Source organism: Cetorhinus maximus, chromosome 4 (genome assembly GCF_964194155.1).
Source record: "Cetorhinus maximus chromosome 4, sCetMax3.hap1.1, whole genome shotgun sequence".
NCBI classification, from domain to species: Eukaryota; Metazoa; Chordata; class Chondrichthyes; order Lamniformes; family Cetorhinidae; genus Cetorhinus; species Cetorhinus maximus.
In genome coordinates this window covers 176,527,101-176,541,230 of record NC_135882.1, presented here as the reverse complement: position 1 = coordinate 176,541,230, position 14,130 = coordinate 176,527,101, and the positions used below count along the sequence as shown (strand labels likewise).

At 44.7% G+C, this 14,130-nt stretch overlaps 1 protein-coding gene across 4 annotated transcripts in view; it reads left to right on the top strand.

Annotated features, from left to right (window-relative positions):
• Nucleotides 1–10,685: 10,685 nt before the first annotated feature.
• Nucleotides 10,686–14,130, top strand: part of lama3 (laminin, alpha 3) — a 500,534-nt gene continuing 497,089 nt past the window's right edge. For 2 of the 4 annotated variants that reach the window (XM_078541180.1, XM_078541178.1), the window contains exon 1: nt 10,686–11,238. In XM_078541180.1, the coding sequence (XP_078397306.1) occupies nt 10,984–11,238 (255 nt within the window). In that variant the 5' untranslated portion in view covers nt 10,686–10,983. The remainder of the gene's footprint in view (nt 11,239–14,130) is intronic. The other 2 variants (XM_078541182.1, XM_078541179.1) reach the window with 1 other exon arrangement.

Here is a 14,130-nt window from a genome sequence, read left to right as displayed (position 1 = left end):
TAGCATTTCGCAATATCAATAACATCTTTGTAGGTTAATTACATTAAAAAATGTAAAATATATAATTCTAATGAGAAGCAATTTAAACCCATGAGGGAGGAAGGAATAAAAGGATATGTTGAAAGGGTTAAGTAGGGTGGGAGGAGGTTCGTGTGGAGCATAAACAATGGAACATTTGGGCTGAATGGCCTGATTCTGTACATTCTATGTAATTCTAAGCATCCTGAGGAAGGGAGTAGATATTTGATAATCTCATTGACCCTCTGGAATCTCTTCACAGACTCTTTAAGGACTGGAGAGCCCAGTTTGAAAACCTATTCTGTAATACTTGCTTTCCCCTCTGGGAATATGTTGCCCAATTTAATGGGGAGAATTTTCTCCCCGTCGGGGGGACTGAGCGGAAGTGGGCGCGGGCGCGGGCACGCGCGCAGCCAATTGCCATCCGCAATCGGCTGCACGACGCCATTTTACATGGGCGGGCCAATTAAGGCCCGCCCAGTGTGATGTGCTGAGCGCTCCCTGTGCAGTTGGGGGGGAGGAGGGAGAGTTGGGGCCTGCACTCTTTCACGCATGCGCACGTGAAAGAGTGCAGAAATCTCCTGAGGCATGGAGCTGCCTCAGGGAGATTTATTTCATTGTGAAAATGAAAGATTTTAAAAAATTATTTGGACATGTTCCCTCATGTGACAGTGTCAAATGAGCTGGGACATGTCTGTAAATTTTATTTAAAATTTTTATTAAAGTTTAAAAACCTCATCTTGCCCATGGATGAGGTTCCATGAAAAATGTGAAGGCCGCCTGGGCTCTTCGCCTGCCCGCCAACCTTAAGGTTGGATGAGCAGCCCTGTTAATTGTTTAAATTGCTATTTAAATGGCCTTAATAGGCCTTTAACAGTTCAGCGGGTGCACAGCCAACTCTGGTGCGCGCCTGCCAAACTGAAGACCTGAATGATGCGCGGTGACGTTGGGATGCATGCCCGACGTCACCGCACGTTATTTTATGCGTCGGCGAGTGGGGCCTGCCCCCGCAGGCCAACCAGAAAATTCAGGCCAATAAATTTCATCTGACATATTGTGAAGCTGTTCCATATATTTTCAGGGTCCACAGTGTGTTATTCAGTGTTAAAGATTGAAAAGCACCAGATAGAAAACAGATTGCAGAAAGATCAGAGTCAATATTTAGGAATTATTTTTATACAGCAAGTTATTGTGGTTTGGAATGCACAGTCTGAAAGGGTGATGAAAGAATATATGATTGAAAATTTGAAAAGAGGATTTGGATAAATATTTTAAGGCGGGAAAAGTGGGAGGAAATAGACAAAAGGAGGGCGGTGGGATTAATTTGATAGTTCTTTTATAAAGCTGGCAAAGATATGATGGCCTGAATGGCCTCCTTATGTGTTGTAAGATTCTCGGGGCTGGTTTTTCCCTTGGGGTGGGAAACGGAGGTTGGGGCTGTTTCCACGTCCCAAACCCACCCACAAGGAAACAGTCACTAACTGGGATTTTCTTGGTCGTGCCCTCTTAATTGGCATGGAGAAAGGCTCCCGTCCAATTAAGACTGGTGGATAGGCTCTCAAAGGTGGACGGCCAACCAGAGGCCTTGCAGTTTCAGTGAAGCAGCAGGCTGTAATGGTGGGTAAGTAAGAAAGAGGGGTCTTCAACATGAAGGTGGACTCTCTCAAACTTTTTCAAATTTTTAATTAAAAATTAGATTCAGCAGTCATGCCACCATTTTGTAGGGCAAGGGGTGGGGGGTGGTGTCTGGCAGGTCCTGCACCCAGGCAGGCAAGGAGGGCCTCTTGGCCTGCGTGCAGCGCCATTCCCCGGCTGGCTGCTGGTGCTCACTCCAGGCCCCTAAACTGGTCCCCATCAGAGCGTGAAGCTGGAAGTCAAGTTAAAGATTCCAGTCTGCCTTCTTTAATTGGCCTGAATTAGGCTCTTAATCAGGGTGTGGGTAGGTAGCCCTGCTGGGCCCAACGTGATCTCTGTAAAAAATGCCCCTGAGATGGGGTAGAACCAGGGAATCGGCATGACGGATGGTGGGGCTAATTTTCGGTGCTCCCTGCCTCCAACAGCCCCAGCAGGGGACAAAAATCCAGCTTTATGATTCTATACCAAGAAATAAGAATTTTTGCCACATTATTTCCAAACTGTACCCACAATTTAAATAAGTGTTAAATATACTTATTCAACAAACACCTATTACATAGAACGAGCTATTTTTCCAGAATTTCTGCTTTTCCACAGAAATTATGGTGGACAAATCAGAAGAATCCTGAGAAAATTTATCCCCATAATTTTTTTTCACCACCTAGCAAACAGAAAATCTAATCTAAGGTATTTTACTGCCTTTAGCAGTTATTCTGGACTTTGATAAACACCAACAACACTGTACTGACCAGTAAATATGAACGTATGTAAAAGGTAAAGGGATAAGAAAAGACTGGATGGTCTGTGAAGCCTGTTCCATCCTAGCATAGTGCGCGTATGCTGCACCGTCTATTCCCAAATCACATAATAAACAACAATCTTCCTTTTGTTGAATTATTATCTCTGCCTCAGCTCACCCTGGAAATCTTTTTCTGCTCCACTGGGAAAGTTGTGTTAAACATGGCCCAGGCAAAGCTTAGAAATTCTGCTCATCAATCGGAATTTCAAACAATAAACAACAAATCCTTAAAGGCGACATTGCAAATTGATAAGGTGGTTAAAACACATATGAGTTACTTGGGTCATAAATAGAGGAATAAAATATGAAAGCAAAGAGGTTGTGCTAGAAATTTATAAATCATTGGTTAGGCCTCAGCTAGAGCATTGTGGACCATTCTGGGCACCACAATTCAGGAAAGATGTAAAAGCCTTAGAAAGGGTAAGAGGATGTTTATCAGGACATTGCCAGGGATGAGGGATTTTGGTTACAAAGAGAGATTGGAAAAGTTGAAACAAGAGATAAAAAGGTGGCCTTATGGAGTTTTTCAGGATGATGAGGGGTTTTTGTGGAGTAGATAGGGGAAAAGTATTCCCTCTGGCGACTGAGTCAATAATCAGAGGTCATAGACTAAAAGTTTTGGCAAAAGACGCAGAGGGAAGTTGAGAATTTTTTTCACTCAGTGAGCTGTCAGGGATCTGGAACCTGTCTTTACCTGAAAAGGTGGCAGAAGCTGATTTGGTGAATAATCAAAAGGGAATTGGACAGGTACTTGAGGATGAGGGGCATACGGAGTTATGGTTAAAAAGCAGGGACCTGGGAGTAAGCATGAGTGCTCTTTTAAAGAGCCAACAACAGGCCAGATGGCTTGAATAGCCCCTGTGCTTCTGAACTGTAAGCTTCTATGATATTAATTGCAAAGTAGGTCTGGTGATTCATTCTCTGCTGGTCAGAGAGTGTCATTGTGAACTGTTCCTGCACAGGGAAACGACATCAATGTGTTTTGGTTGCAAACAGGATCACAATTTCCCACCTGCTGATATTTTGTGAGCGAGATATTTGTGAAAAATTGCATCATAAAAAAGTCAGAGATGGGAAGAGGGCATTTAACCCATCGCACAAATCCCATCTCGATACACATGACTTCTTGTAATGGCAGCTGATTGTATTTTGAATAACACAGATGGTTTTATATCAAATAACTACATGGAAGACTATTTGAAGGGGGATGGTGTCATAGTGGCATTGTCACTGGACTAGTAATCCAGAGATCCAGGGTAATTCTCTGGCAACCGGGCTTCAAATCCTACCAAAGCAGGTGGTGAAATTTGAATTCATTAAAAATCTGGAATTAAAAGTCTAATGATGACCATGAAACCATTGTCTATTGTCGTAAAAACCCATCTGGTTCACTAATGCCCTTTAGGGAATAAAGTTTCTGTCTTCACTTGGTCTGGCCTACATGTGATTCCAGATCCACAGTGATGTGGGTGACTCTCAAATGGCCCAGCAAGCCACTCAGTTGTATCAAACCATTATGAAGCCTGTAAGTAATGAAACTGAACAGACCACTTGGCATCGACTTAGGCATCGGAAACGTCAATGGCAAACTCAGTCCTGTCGACCCTGCAAAGTCCTCCTTGCTAACATCTGGGGACTTGTGCCAAAATTGGGAGAGTGTCTCACAGACTAGTCAAGCAACAGCCTGACATAGTCATACTCACAGAATCATACCATACAGTTAATGTCCCAGACACCACCATCCCTGGGTATGTCCTGTCCCACCGGCAGGACAGACCCAGCAGAGGTGGCGGAACAGTGGTATGCAGTCGGGGGGGAATTGCCCTGGAAGTCCTCAACATTAGTCTTGACCCCATGAAGTCTCATGGCATCAGGCCAAACATGGGCAAGCAAACCTCCCAGTGATTACCACGTACCGCCCTCCCTCAGCTGATGAATCAGTGCTCCTCCATGTTGAATATCTCTTGGACGAAGCACAGAGGGTGGCAAGGGGGCAGAATGCACTCTGGGTGGTGGACTTCAATGTCCATCACTAAGAGTGGCTCAGTAGCACCACTACTAACTGAGCTGGCTGAGTCCTAAAGGACATAGCTGCTAGACTGGGTCTGTAGCAGGTGGCAAGGGAACCTACAAGAGGAAAAAACATGCTTGACCTCAACTTCACCAATCTGTCACAGATTTATCTGTCCATTACAGCATTGGTAGGAATGGCCAATGCACAGTCCTTGTGGAGGCAAAGTCCCATCTTCACATTGAGGATATCCTCCATCATGTTGTGTGGCACTACCACTGTGCTAAATGGGATAGATTTCGAACAGATCTAGCAACTAAAAACTGAGCATCCATGAGGTGCTGTGGGCCACCAGCAGCAGCAGAATTGTAATCTCATGGCCCGGCATATCCCCCACTCTACCATTACCACCAAGCTAGGGGATCAACCCTAGTTCAATGAAGAGTGCAGGAGGGCATGCCAGGAGCAGCACCAGGCATACCTAAAAATGGGGTGTCAACCTGGTGAAGCTATAACTAAGGACAACTTATGTGCTAAACAGCATAAGCAGCAAGCGATAGACCGAGCTAAGTGATTCCACAACCAACGGATCAGATCTAAGCTCTGCAGTCCTGCCACACCCAGTCATGAATGGTGGTGGACAATTAAACAATTCGCTGGAGGAAGATCCACAAATATCTCCATCCTCAATGCTGGGGGAGCCGAGCACATCAGTGCAAAAGATAAAGTTGAAGCATTTGCAACAATCTTCAGCCAGAAGTAACGAGTGCATGACCCATCTCAGTCGCCGACGGAAGTACCCAGCATCACAGATGCCAGTCTTCAGCCAGTTTGATCCATTCCACGTGATATCAAGAAGTGGCTGAAGGCACTGGATATTGTGAAGGCTATGGGCCCTGACAATATTCCGGAAATAATACTGAAGACTTGTACTCCAAAACTTTCCACGCCCCTAGCCAAGCTGTTCCAGAAAAGCTACAACACTGGCATCTTTCAGGGAAGGTGATGGCACAGTGGTAGTGTCACTGGGCTAGTAATCCCGAGACCCAGGGTAATGCTTTAGGGGACTTGGGTTCGAATCCCGCCACAGCACATGGTGGAATTTGAATTCAATAAACCTGGAATTTAAAGTCTGATGATTAGCATAAAACCATTGTCAATTGTTGCAAAAACCCATAAGACCATAAGACATAGGAGCAGAAATTAGGCCATTCGGCCCATCGAGCCTGCTCCGCCATTCAATCATGGCTGATAAGTTTCTCAACCCCATTCTCCTGCCTTCTCCCTGTAACCTTTGATCCCCTTGCCAATCAAGAACCTATCTATCTCGGTCTTAAATACACTCAATGACCTGGCCTCCACAGCCTTCTGTGGCAATGAATTCCATAGATTCACCACTCTCTGGCTAAAGAAGTTTTTCCTCATCTCTGTTCTAAAAGGTCTTCCCTTTACTCTGAGACTGTGCCCTCGGGTCCTAGTCTTTCCTACTAATGGAAACATCTTCCCCACGTCCACTCTATCCAGGCCTTTCAGTATTCTGTAAGTTTCAATCAGATCCCCCCTCATCCTTCTAAACTCCATCGAGTATAGACGCAGAGTCCTCAAACGTTCCTCATATGTAAAGCCTTTCGTTCCTGGGATCATTCTCGTGAACCTCCTCTGGACCCTCCTGGTTCACTAATGTCCGTTAGGGAAGGAAATCTACCATCCTTACCTGGTCTGGCCTACATGTGACTCCAGACCCACAGCAATGTGGCTGACTCCTAAATGCCCTCTGAACAAGGGAAATTAGGGATAGGCAATAAATGCTGGCCCAGCCAGTGAAGCCCACATCCCATAGGTGGATAAATAAAACTACCACCCATAGAAAATTGCCCAGGTGTGTCCTGAACACAAAAAGCAGAGCAAATCCAACCCACCAATTACCGCCCCATCAGTCTACTCTCGATCACCAGTAAAGGAATGGAAGGGGCCATCAAGTGGTACTTGTTTAGAAACATCCTACTTGCTGACGCTCAGTTTTGGTTCCACCAGGGTCACTCAGCTCCTGACCTCATCACAGCCTTGGTTCAAACATGGACAAAAGAGCTGAAGTGCCGAGGTGAGGTGAGAGTGACTGCTCTTGACATCAAGGCAGCATTTGACCAAGTGTGGCATCAAGGAGCCCTAGCTAAACTGGAGTCAATGGGAATCAGGGGGAAAACACTCCGCTGGTTGGAGTCATACCTAAAACAAAGGAAGATGGCTGTGGCTGTTGAGATCAGTCATCTCAGTCCCAGGACAAAATTGCAGGAGCTCCTCAGGGTAGTGTCATTAGCCCAACCATCTTCAGCTGCTTCATCAATGACCTTCCTTCCATCATAAGGACAGAAATAGGGATGTTTGTTGATGATTAGAGTATGTTCAGTACCATTCGCAACTCCTCAAATGCTGATGCAGTCCATGTCCAAATGCAGCAAGACCTGGACAATATCCAGCTTGGGCTGACAAGTGGCAAGTAACATTTGCACACACAAATGCCAGGGAATGACCATCTCCAACAAGAGAGCATCTAACCATCTCCCCTTGACACTCAATGGCATTACCATCACTGAATCCCCCACTATCAACATCCTGGGGGTTCCCATTGACCAGAAACTGAACTGGACTAGCCAAATAAATACTGTGGCTACAAGAGCAGGTCAGAGGCTGGGAATCGTGTGACGAATAACTCACCTCCTGACTCCCCAAAGCCTGTCCACCATCTACGAGTCACACTACTACACACTACTCTCCACTTGCCTGGATGAGTGCAGCTCCCACAACACTCAAGAAGTTTGACACCATCCAGGACAAAGCAGCTGCTTAATTGGCACCACATCCACAAACATTCACTCTCTCCACCACCGATGCACAGTAGCAGCAGTGTATACCATGTGCAAGATGCACTTCAGTAACTCACCAAGGCTCCTTAAACAGCACCTTCCAAACTTATGGCCGCTACTATCTAGAAAGTCAAGGGCAGCAGATGCATGAGAACACCACCATCTGGAAGTTCGCCTCCAAGTCACACACCATCCTGATTTAGAAATATATCGTCGTTCTTCACTGTTGCTGGGTCAAAATCCTGGAACTCCCTCCCTAACAGCACTGTGGGTGTACCTACACCACATGGACTGCAGTGGTTCAAGAAGGCAGCTCCTCACCACCACCTTCTCAAGGGCAATTAGACATGGGCAATAAGTGCTGGCCCAGCCAGCGATGCCCACATCCCGTGACTGAATAAAGAAAAACACTAAATTTACTTTTCTCCCATTTCCAAATCTATCCTCTGGCTTCTTTTCTCACCTTATTTTGGATTAATAATTGGGGTTTATCCTAAAATTCTGATTCTGTTGTATATGTCGAATTTATGATTCCATTCTGTACACTTCATTGAGCTCTTCCTGAATGACTGAATGATCAGAAAGCCTGAAGTGGGCTAATCTTTAGTGATAATTACCCCGAGAAGGGTGGTGGTGCAATTTTATCCTAACCCTCCCAGCAGGTGTCGGAAGGGGTGTAAAATGGGAAGATGACCAGAAGACACCAATTTAAGGTGATTAGTAAAAGAAACAGAGATGCCATGAAGAAAAACTTTCTTACACAGCGAGTGCTTAGGATCTGAAATGCACTGCCCGACAGTGTGGTGGAAGCAGATTCAATCCTGGCTTTCAAAGGGGAAATGTGAAATCTTCAGCACCTGAAGAGAACGTTTTTGCAGGGCAATGGGGAAAAGGCAAAAGAGCAGGGGCTAGGTGAGTAATTACTGCAGAAAATTGGAAGGATAGCAATGGGCCAAATGGCCTCATTCTATGATTCTAAGTGGAGTCTTTTGATCATGGAAACAGAAGTAGGCCATTCAGTCTCTCCAGCCTGTTCTGTCACCACTTAATTAGATCATCTGTACTCCATTTACCAACATTGGTTCCATACCCCTTAATCCCATTACCTAACAAAAATATCAGTTTTTCTTACATTTCCAATTGGCTCCCAGCCCAGGGGTAGAGAGTTCCAGGTTTGTATCATCCCTTGATACATTCTGGGGAAGTGTGTTTTCCCAGTGATTTTGTCTCCCAAGACACGTGTCAACGATGCTGCTATTGATGCAGACATATTCTTTGCTCCTACACAGGGTCAGGATCGGGAAGAGGGGTGGGGCATACCAGCAAATATTCATGCCATTTATTTCAGATCTCCCGCATCCGCAGTATTTTGCTTTCATCAATATTCATGCCAAAAAAAGGTGAGCAGCATGTATAAATATGCGTAAGCATTCTCAAGATTAAAAAAATAACTCTCTCAAATGATTACTACTTCACGGGGCTTCTGACTTTTTTAAAGCTCAGCTTTGTGGAAACGCCCAGCTCAGTGAACCTCGTTCATGCTCGGATCAGTTTTAAAAAAAGACACCCAACATGAAGCAGATCACGGCACGACATTTTCAACAGGTGTGATCCAAATGGGAAATAATGTGCACAGCATGGAGCGAGGAGCCTGCCATCAGAGGTTTCAAACTGGCCAGGGGGGTGGGGGAGGAAACTTTAGTGGTTTCTGAATATTGCAACACAGTTCCAGATCAGACCGCAATACTGGCACCGCTCCCCTCGCTCTGTTATCTATTAAGACATTTGGAACATTTTGGTTGTTCTTTAAGTCACCACAAGACTGGTGAATCTCCCTGTTTACAGGACCGGCTGGACGCTGTGTGAACTTAAAGTGGGCAGTTTAATGCGAAAACCTTGGCGATTTCGATCCCCCAACGACTGCTTGTCGTTGAGCGTGATAAAAGGACAGCTGACAGCAGCCTACTGTTGGAGATGCTGCTGTTTGAGCCCTCTGTGGTAAAGTGATATGTAAAAGTATATAGCACGACCTTCCTTAAAGGGTACTAAAAGGGTAATGTTACTTTGATTGTAGAGGTAGAAAGCATAGTTTGCACATATTTTCACTGCAGTAACGATTCACAGAATCTTACATCACAGAAGGCGACGATTCAGCCCATCGTCCTTCGTGAAAGAGCTAACCATTGAGTGCCACATACATAGTCTGGCAAATAGTTCCTTTTCAAGTATGTATATCATTTTCATTGATATGCATCCAAGACACAAAATGTACAAGCCTTTCAATATTAGAAATAAAGGACTTCAGCTATCCGTTTAAACAACTTAGCTGGACACTGCAACTCTGTTTCGTAGAGTCATTTACAGCACAGAAGGAGGCCATTCAGCCTAGTAAGTCCATGCTGGCTTCCTGCAAAGCAATCCCATCAGCTCCATTCCCTCACTCCATTCCCGTAGCCCTGCAAGTTTATTTCCTTAAAGGGCCCACCCATTTTCCTTCAGGAATCATTGTTTCTGCTTCTACTGCCCTCCTGGGCAGAGAGTTCCAGGTCATTACCACTCGCTGCACGAAAAAGTTCTTCCTCACATTCCCAGTGCCCCCCTCCCCATCTCTTGCCCAATATCTTAAATCTGTGTCCCCTCGTCCTTGCACCGTCAGCCAATGGGAACAGCCTTTCTTTGCCTGTCATCATCGTGTCCCCCTCTATCAAATCTCCCCTCAATCTCCTTCGCTCCAAGGTGAACAGCCCCAGCTTCTCCAATGTAGCTAAAAACCTTGTAGCTAAAAACCCTCATCCCTGGAAGCTAAAAACCCCCATCCCTGGAACCAGTCTGGTAAATCCCCTCCGCACCTTCTCAAGGACCCTGACATCTTTTCTAAATTAATAAATAAATTAATGGATTAACTTAAATTAAATAAGACATAATACAGGACATGATCATGTGTCAGTCGGTCCCGCGAATATAGAGGTGGTGAAGAAAGAATGTCAGGCACTTTGCTGACAGGAAAGGTATGTTCAGGCTTGCACTTGGGCTTCTATTCCTTGATTTCATTCCCTGGCTGTTTGCCAGCAAACAAAATGTGCACACGCAGTACTTTCTTCGCACTTTTATTTGTCATTTTTTTTCCAATTAAAAAAAACCCGGTTACCATGGGAAAACGCATCGGACGGGATGGAATTTACACAAATAAACTTCATAGAAAGTTTTACTCGGAGATTACACTGATTTTTCGTGAATATCCAGTTGATTAGAGCTTACTATTGCCGCTAATACCATATAGTCACATTTACTGCACGGCGGTGTGAAGCAATGCATATTAAAACAAATTTACTTATCCAGTGAAAAATGAATCGAACAAACAGAAGTTTATATTTAATAATCTAGTTAATCCTATTTTCATAAAATCTTTTCGAGGACAATTAGTACAAATTTCGAATACATATTTATTTTAGCTGATGTCCAATTAGTTTTTTTTTAAAAAAAAGCTTCTAAATATAGCGGTTTGAAACAATGATTTTTGCGAATTGTGTAGCCAGGATTTCCTTGCAGTCCCAGTTCCTGGGTAGATGCAGGGTGTGTGTTGCTGGGTATAGACGAGGAGCAGAGCTCCAGTGTTGAGAGACAGAGAGAGAGAGAGAGACCAGTGACTGTGAAACATGGCGAGAGGTGCGAGGGGAGGATTGCTGCTCGCTGCTGTCCTGCTACACTTTGGACCACTCGTAACCAGCCGAGAGGCGCCAGACAAAGTCAACGGCTTCAGCCTGCACCCGCCCTACTTGAACATAGCCCAAGGGTCCAGGATCGCGGCCACGGCCACTTGCGGAGAGGACGGATCGGGCAGGCCGAGGTTGGACCTCTACTGTAAGCTGGTGGGAGGACCAGCTGCCGGAGCCTCCAGCCAGACGATTCAGGTACATGGCATGCTGCTAACTGACTACAGCGTGTGATAGCCCACCTCCACACAGGGCGTTCCGCTTTCGGAACGACCAGAGGAACGACAACACGGGGAGATTTTTACTAAATATCTTTACAATGAGGGGAAATTCTGCAGTGTTATGCGGGTTAATTGGATAGCTCTTTCAAAGGGCCAACAGAAACACGATGGGCCGAATGGCCTTTTTCTGTGCTGTACACTTCTACGATTATGCCTGTGCGTTTTAAAAAACTTATAAAAGTTTATTTAATGTGGATATGGTTAGATATATTGGTTTTATTTATTTGCGAAGAACAATTTGTTGAATGTTGAAACCTTTCAGTGAAAACGTAGACTCAGGTTAAACAAATAGTGCGAGAGCTAGCTGTTCATGTGGATGGGATATGAGGCTGTTCCTGTGTGCTGTACGTGATTATAACCCAGTTTATACCCAGGAGACAAGCGACTCAATCCTAACACCCGTGTATTGTTAAATGCAGAAAGCAGGACAAAATTGCCATTCCAGCCACAGAAAGCGGATTCATTGAATTTAATAATAGCCAGGCTTCTAAACAAAATTGTACAGCCGACTGGAGTAACATTTCAAATTAACACAACCTTAATCTGCCTTAACATGGAAAATAAAAACTGCAAATACCGGAAAGCTCATATCAAAGTAGAAAGTGCTAAACATACACATCAGCAGCAGTAAAGAAATAAAACCAGGTTTATTTCACGTTTGAGGCTGATGCCGTTCATCAGAAAGCTTCCCCGATCTGCTTACACCGAAATGTTAACCTGCCTTGTTTCTGCTGACTGGTCTGCCCTGCACTTCCAGCAATTTCCGTTTAAATCTTTAATTACTTGGTCATAATTAAATTTTCAACGAAATTTGGGATTGACTGTAGCCTGTTTTGATGACCAACTGTTTTTCCCTAATTGCAAGAGTACTTTGAAACATAAAGTTTCTCTCACGTTATTGCAGACACGGTTGGATTTTTGACTGTATAAGAAATGGAGAGAATCTACTATAGTTTCAACTGTCTGCTGTGTGCCGTGTTTCCCCAGATCAACTGTTCATTGACCTTGAAGTGTTGGAACATTTGGGCTCACCACTGGGTCACAGGATGGGTCAAACCACTATCAATCATATGACTGGGTTAAACGATCAGTCACGTGATTGGGTCGAAATATGATAAATGAGCTTGTGGCGCAGATTGAAACTGACAGGTATGATGTGGTGGGCATCACGAAGACATGGCTGCAAGGGGATCAGGACTGGGAGCTAAATATCCAAGGATATACATCCTATCGAAAAGATAGGCAGGTTGGCAGAGGGGGTGGGGTTGCTTTGTTAGTAAGAAATGAAATTAAATCGATAGCAAGAAATGACGTAGAGTCAGATGATGTAGAATCTGTGTGGATAGAGTTGAGGAACCGCAAAGGTAAAAAAACCATAATGGGAGTTACGTACAGGCCTCCAAACAGTAGTCAGGATGTGGGGCATAAGATACACCAGGAGATAGAAAAGGCATGTAAGAAAGGCAAGGTTACAGTGATCATTTCAATATGCAGGTAGACTGGGAAAATCAGGTTGGTAGTGGATCCCAAGAAAAGGAATTTGTGGAATGTCTACGAGATGGCTTTTTGGAGCAGTTTGTGGTGGAGCCCACTAGGGAACAGGCAATTCTAGATTTAGTGATGTGTAATGAGGCAGATTTGATAAGGGAGCTTAAGGTGAAGTAACCCTTAGGAGGAAGTGACCATAATATGATAGAATTTACTCTGCAAATTGTGAGGAAAAAGCTGGAATCAGATGTAACGGTATCACAGTTGAATAAAGGCAACTACAGAGGCATGAGGGAGGAGCTGGCCAGAATTGACTGGGAGATGAGCCTAGCAGGAAACACAGTGGAACAGCAATGGCATGAGTTTCTGGGAGTAATTTGGGAGACACAGCAAAAATTCATCCCTAGGAAGAAGAAGCATACTAAAGGGAGGATGAGGCAACCATGGCTGACAAGGGAAGTCAGGGACAGCATAAAAGCTAAAGAGAAAGCATACAATGTGGCGAAGAGCAGTGGGAAACCAGGGGATTGGGAAGCCTACAAAGACCAACAGAGGACAACTAAAAAAGAAATAAGGAGGGAGAAGATTAAATATGAGGGTAAACTAGCCAGTATTATAAAAGAAGATTGCAAGAGTTTTTTTAGATATATAAAGGGTAAGGGAGAGGCAAAAGTGGACATTGGGCCGCTGGAAAATGACGCTGGAGAAGTAGTAGTGGGGAACAAAGAAATGGTGGAGGAACTGAATAGGTACTTTGCGTCAGTCTTCACGGTGGAAGAAATGAGTAACATCCCCAAAGTTCAAGAGAGTCGGGGGGCAGAGGTGAGTATGGTGGCCATTACCAAGGAGAAGATGCTAGGGAAACTGAAAGGTCTGAAGGTGGATAAATCACCTGGACCAGATCGATTACACCCCAGAGTTCTGAAGGAGATAGCTGAAGAGATAGTGGAGGCGTTAGTGGTGATCTTTCAGGAATCACTGGAGTCAGGGAGGGTCCCAGAGGACTGGAAAATCGCTAATGTAACCCCCCTGTTTAAGAAGGAAGTGAAGCAAAAGACGGGAAATTACAGGCCGATTAGCCTGACCTCGGTCGTTGGTAAGATTTTAGAGTCCATTATTAAGGATGAAATTTCAGAATACTTGGAAGTGCATGGTAAAATAGGGCAAAGTCAGCATGGTTTCATCAAGGGGAGTTCATGCCTGACAAATCTGTTAGAATTCTTTGAGGAGGTAACGAGTAGGTTAGACAAAGGAGAGCCAATGGATGTTATCTACTTGGACTTCCAGAAGGCCTTTGACAAGGTGCCGCACAGGAGGCTGC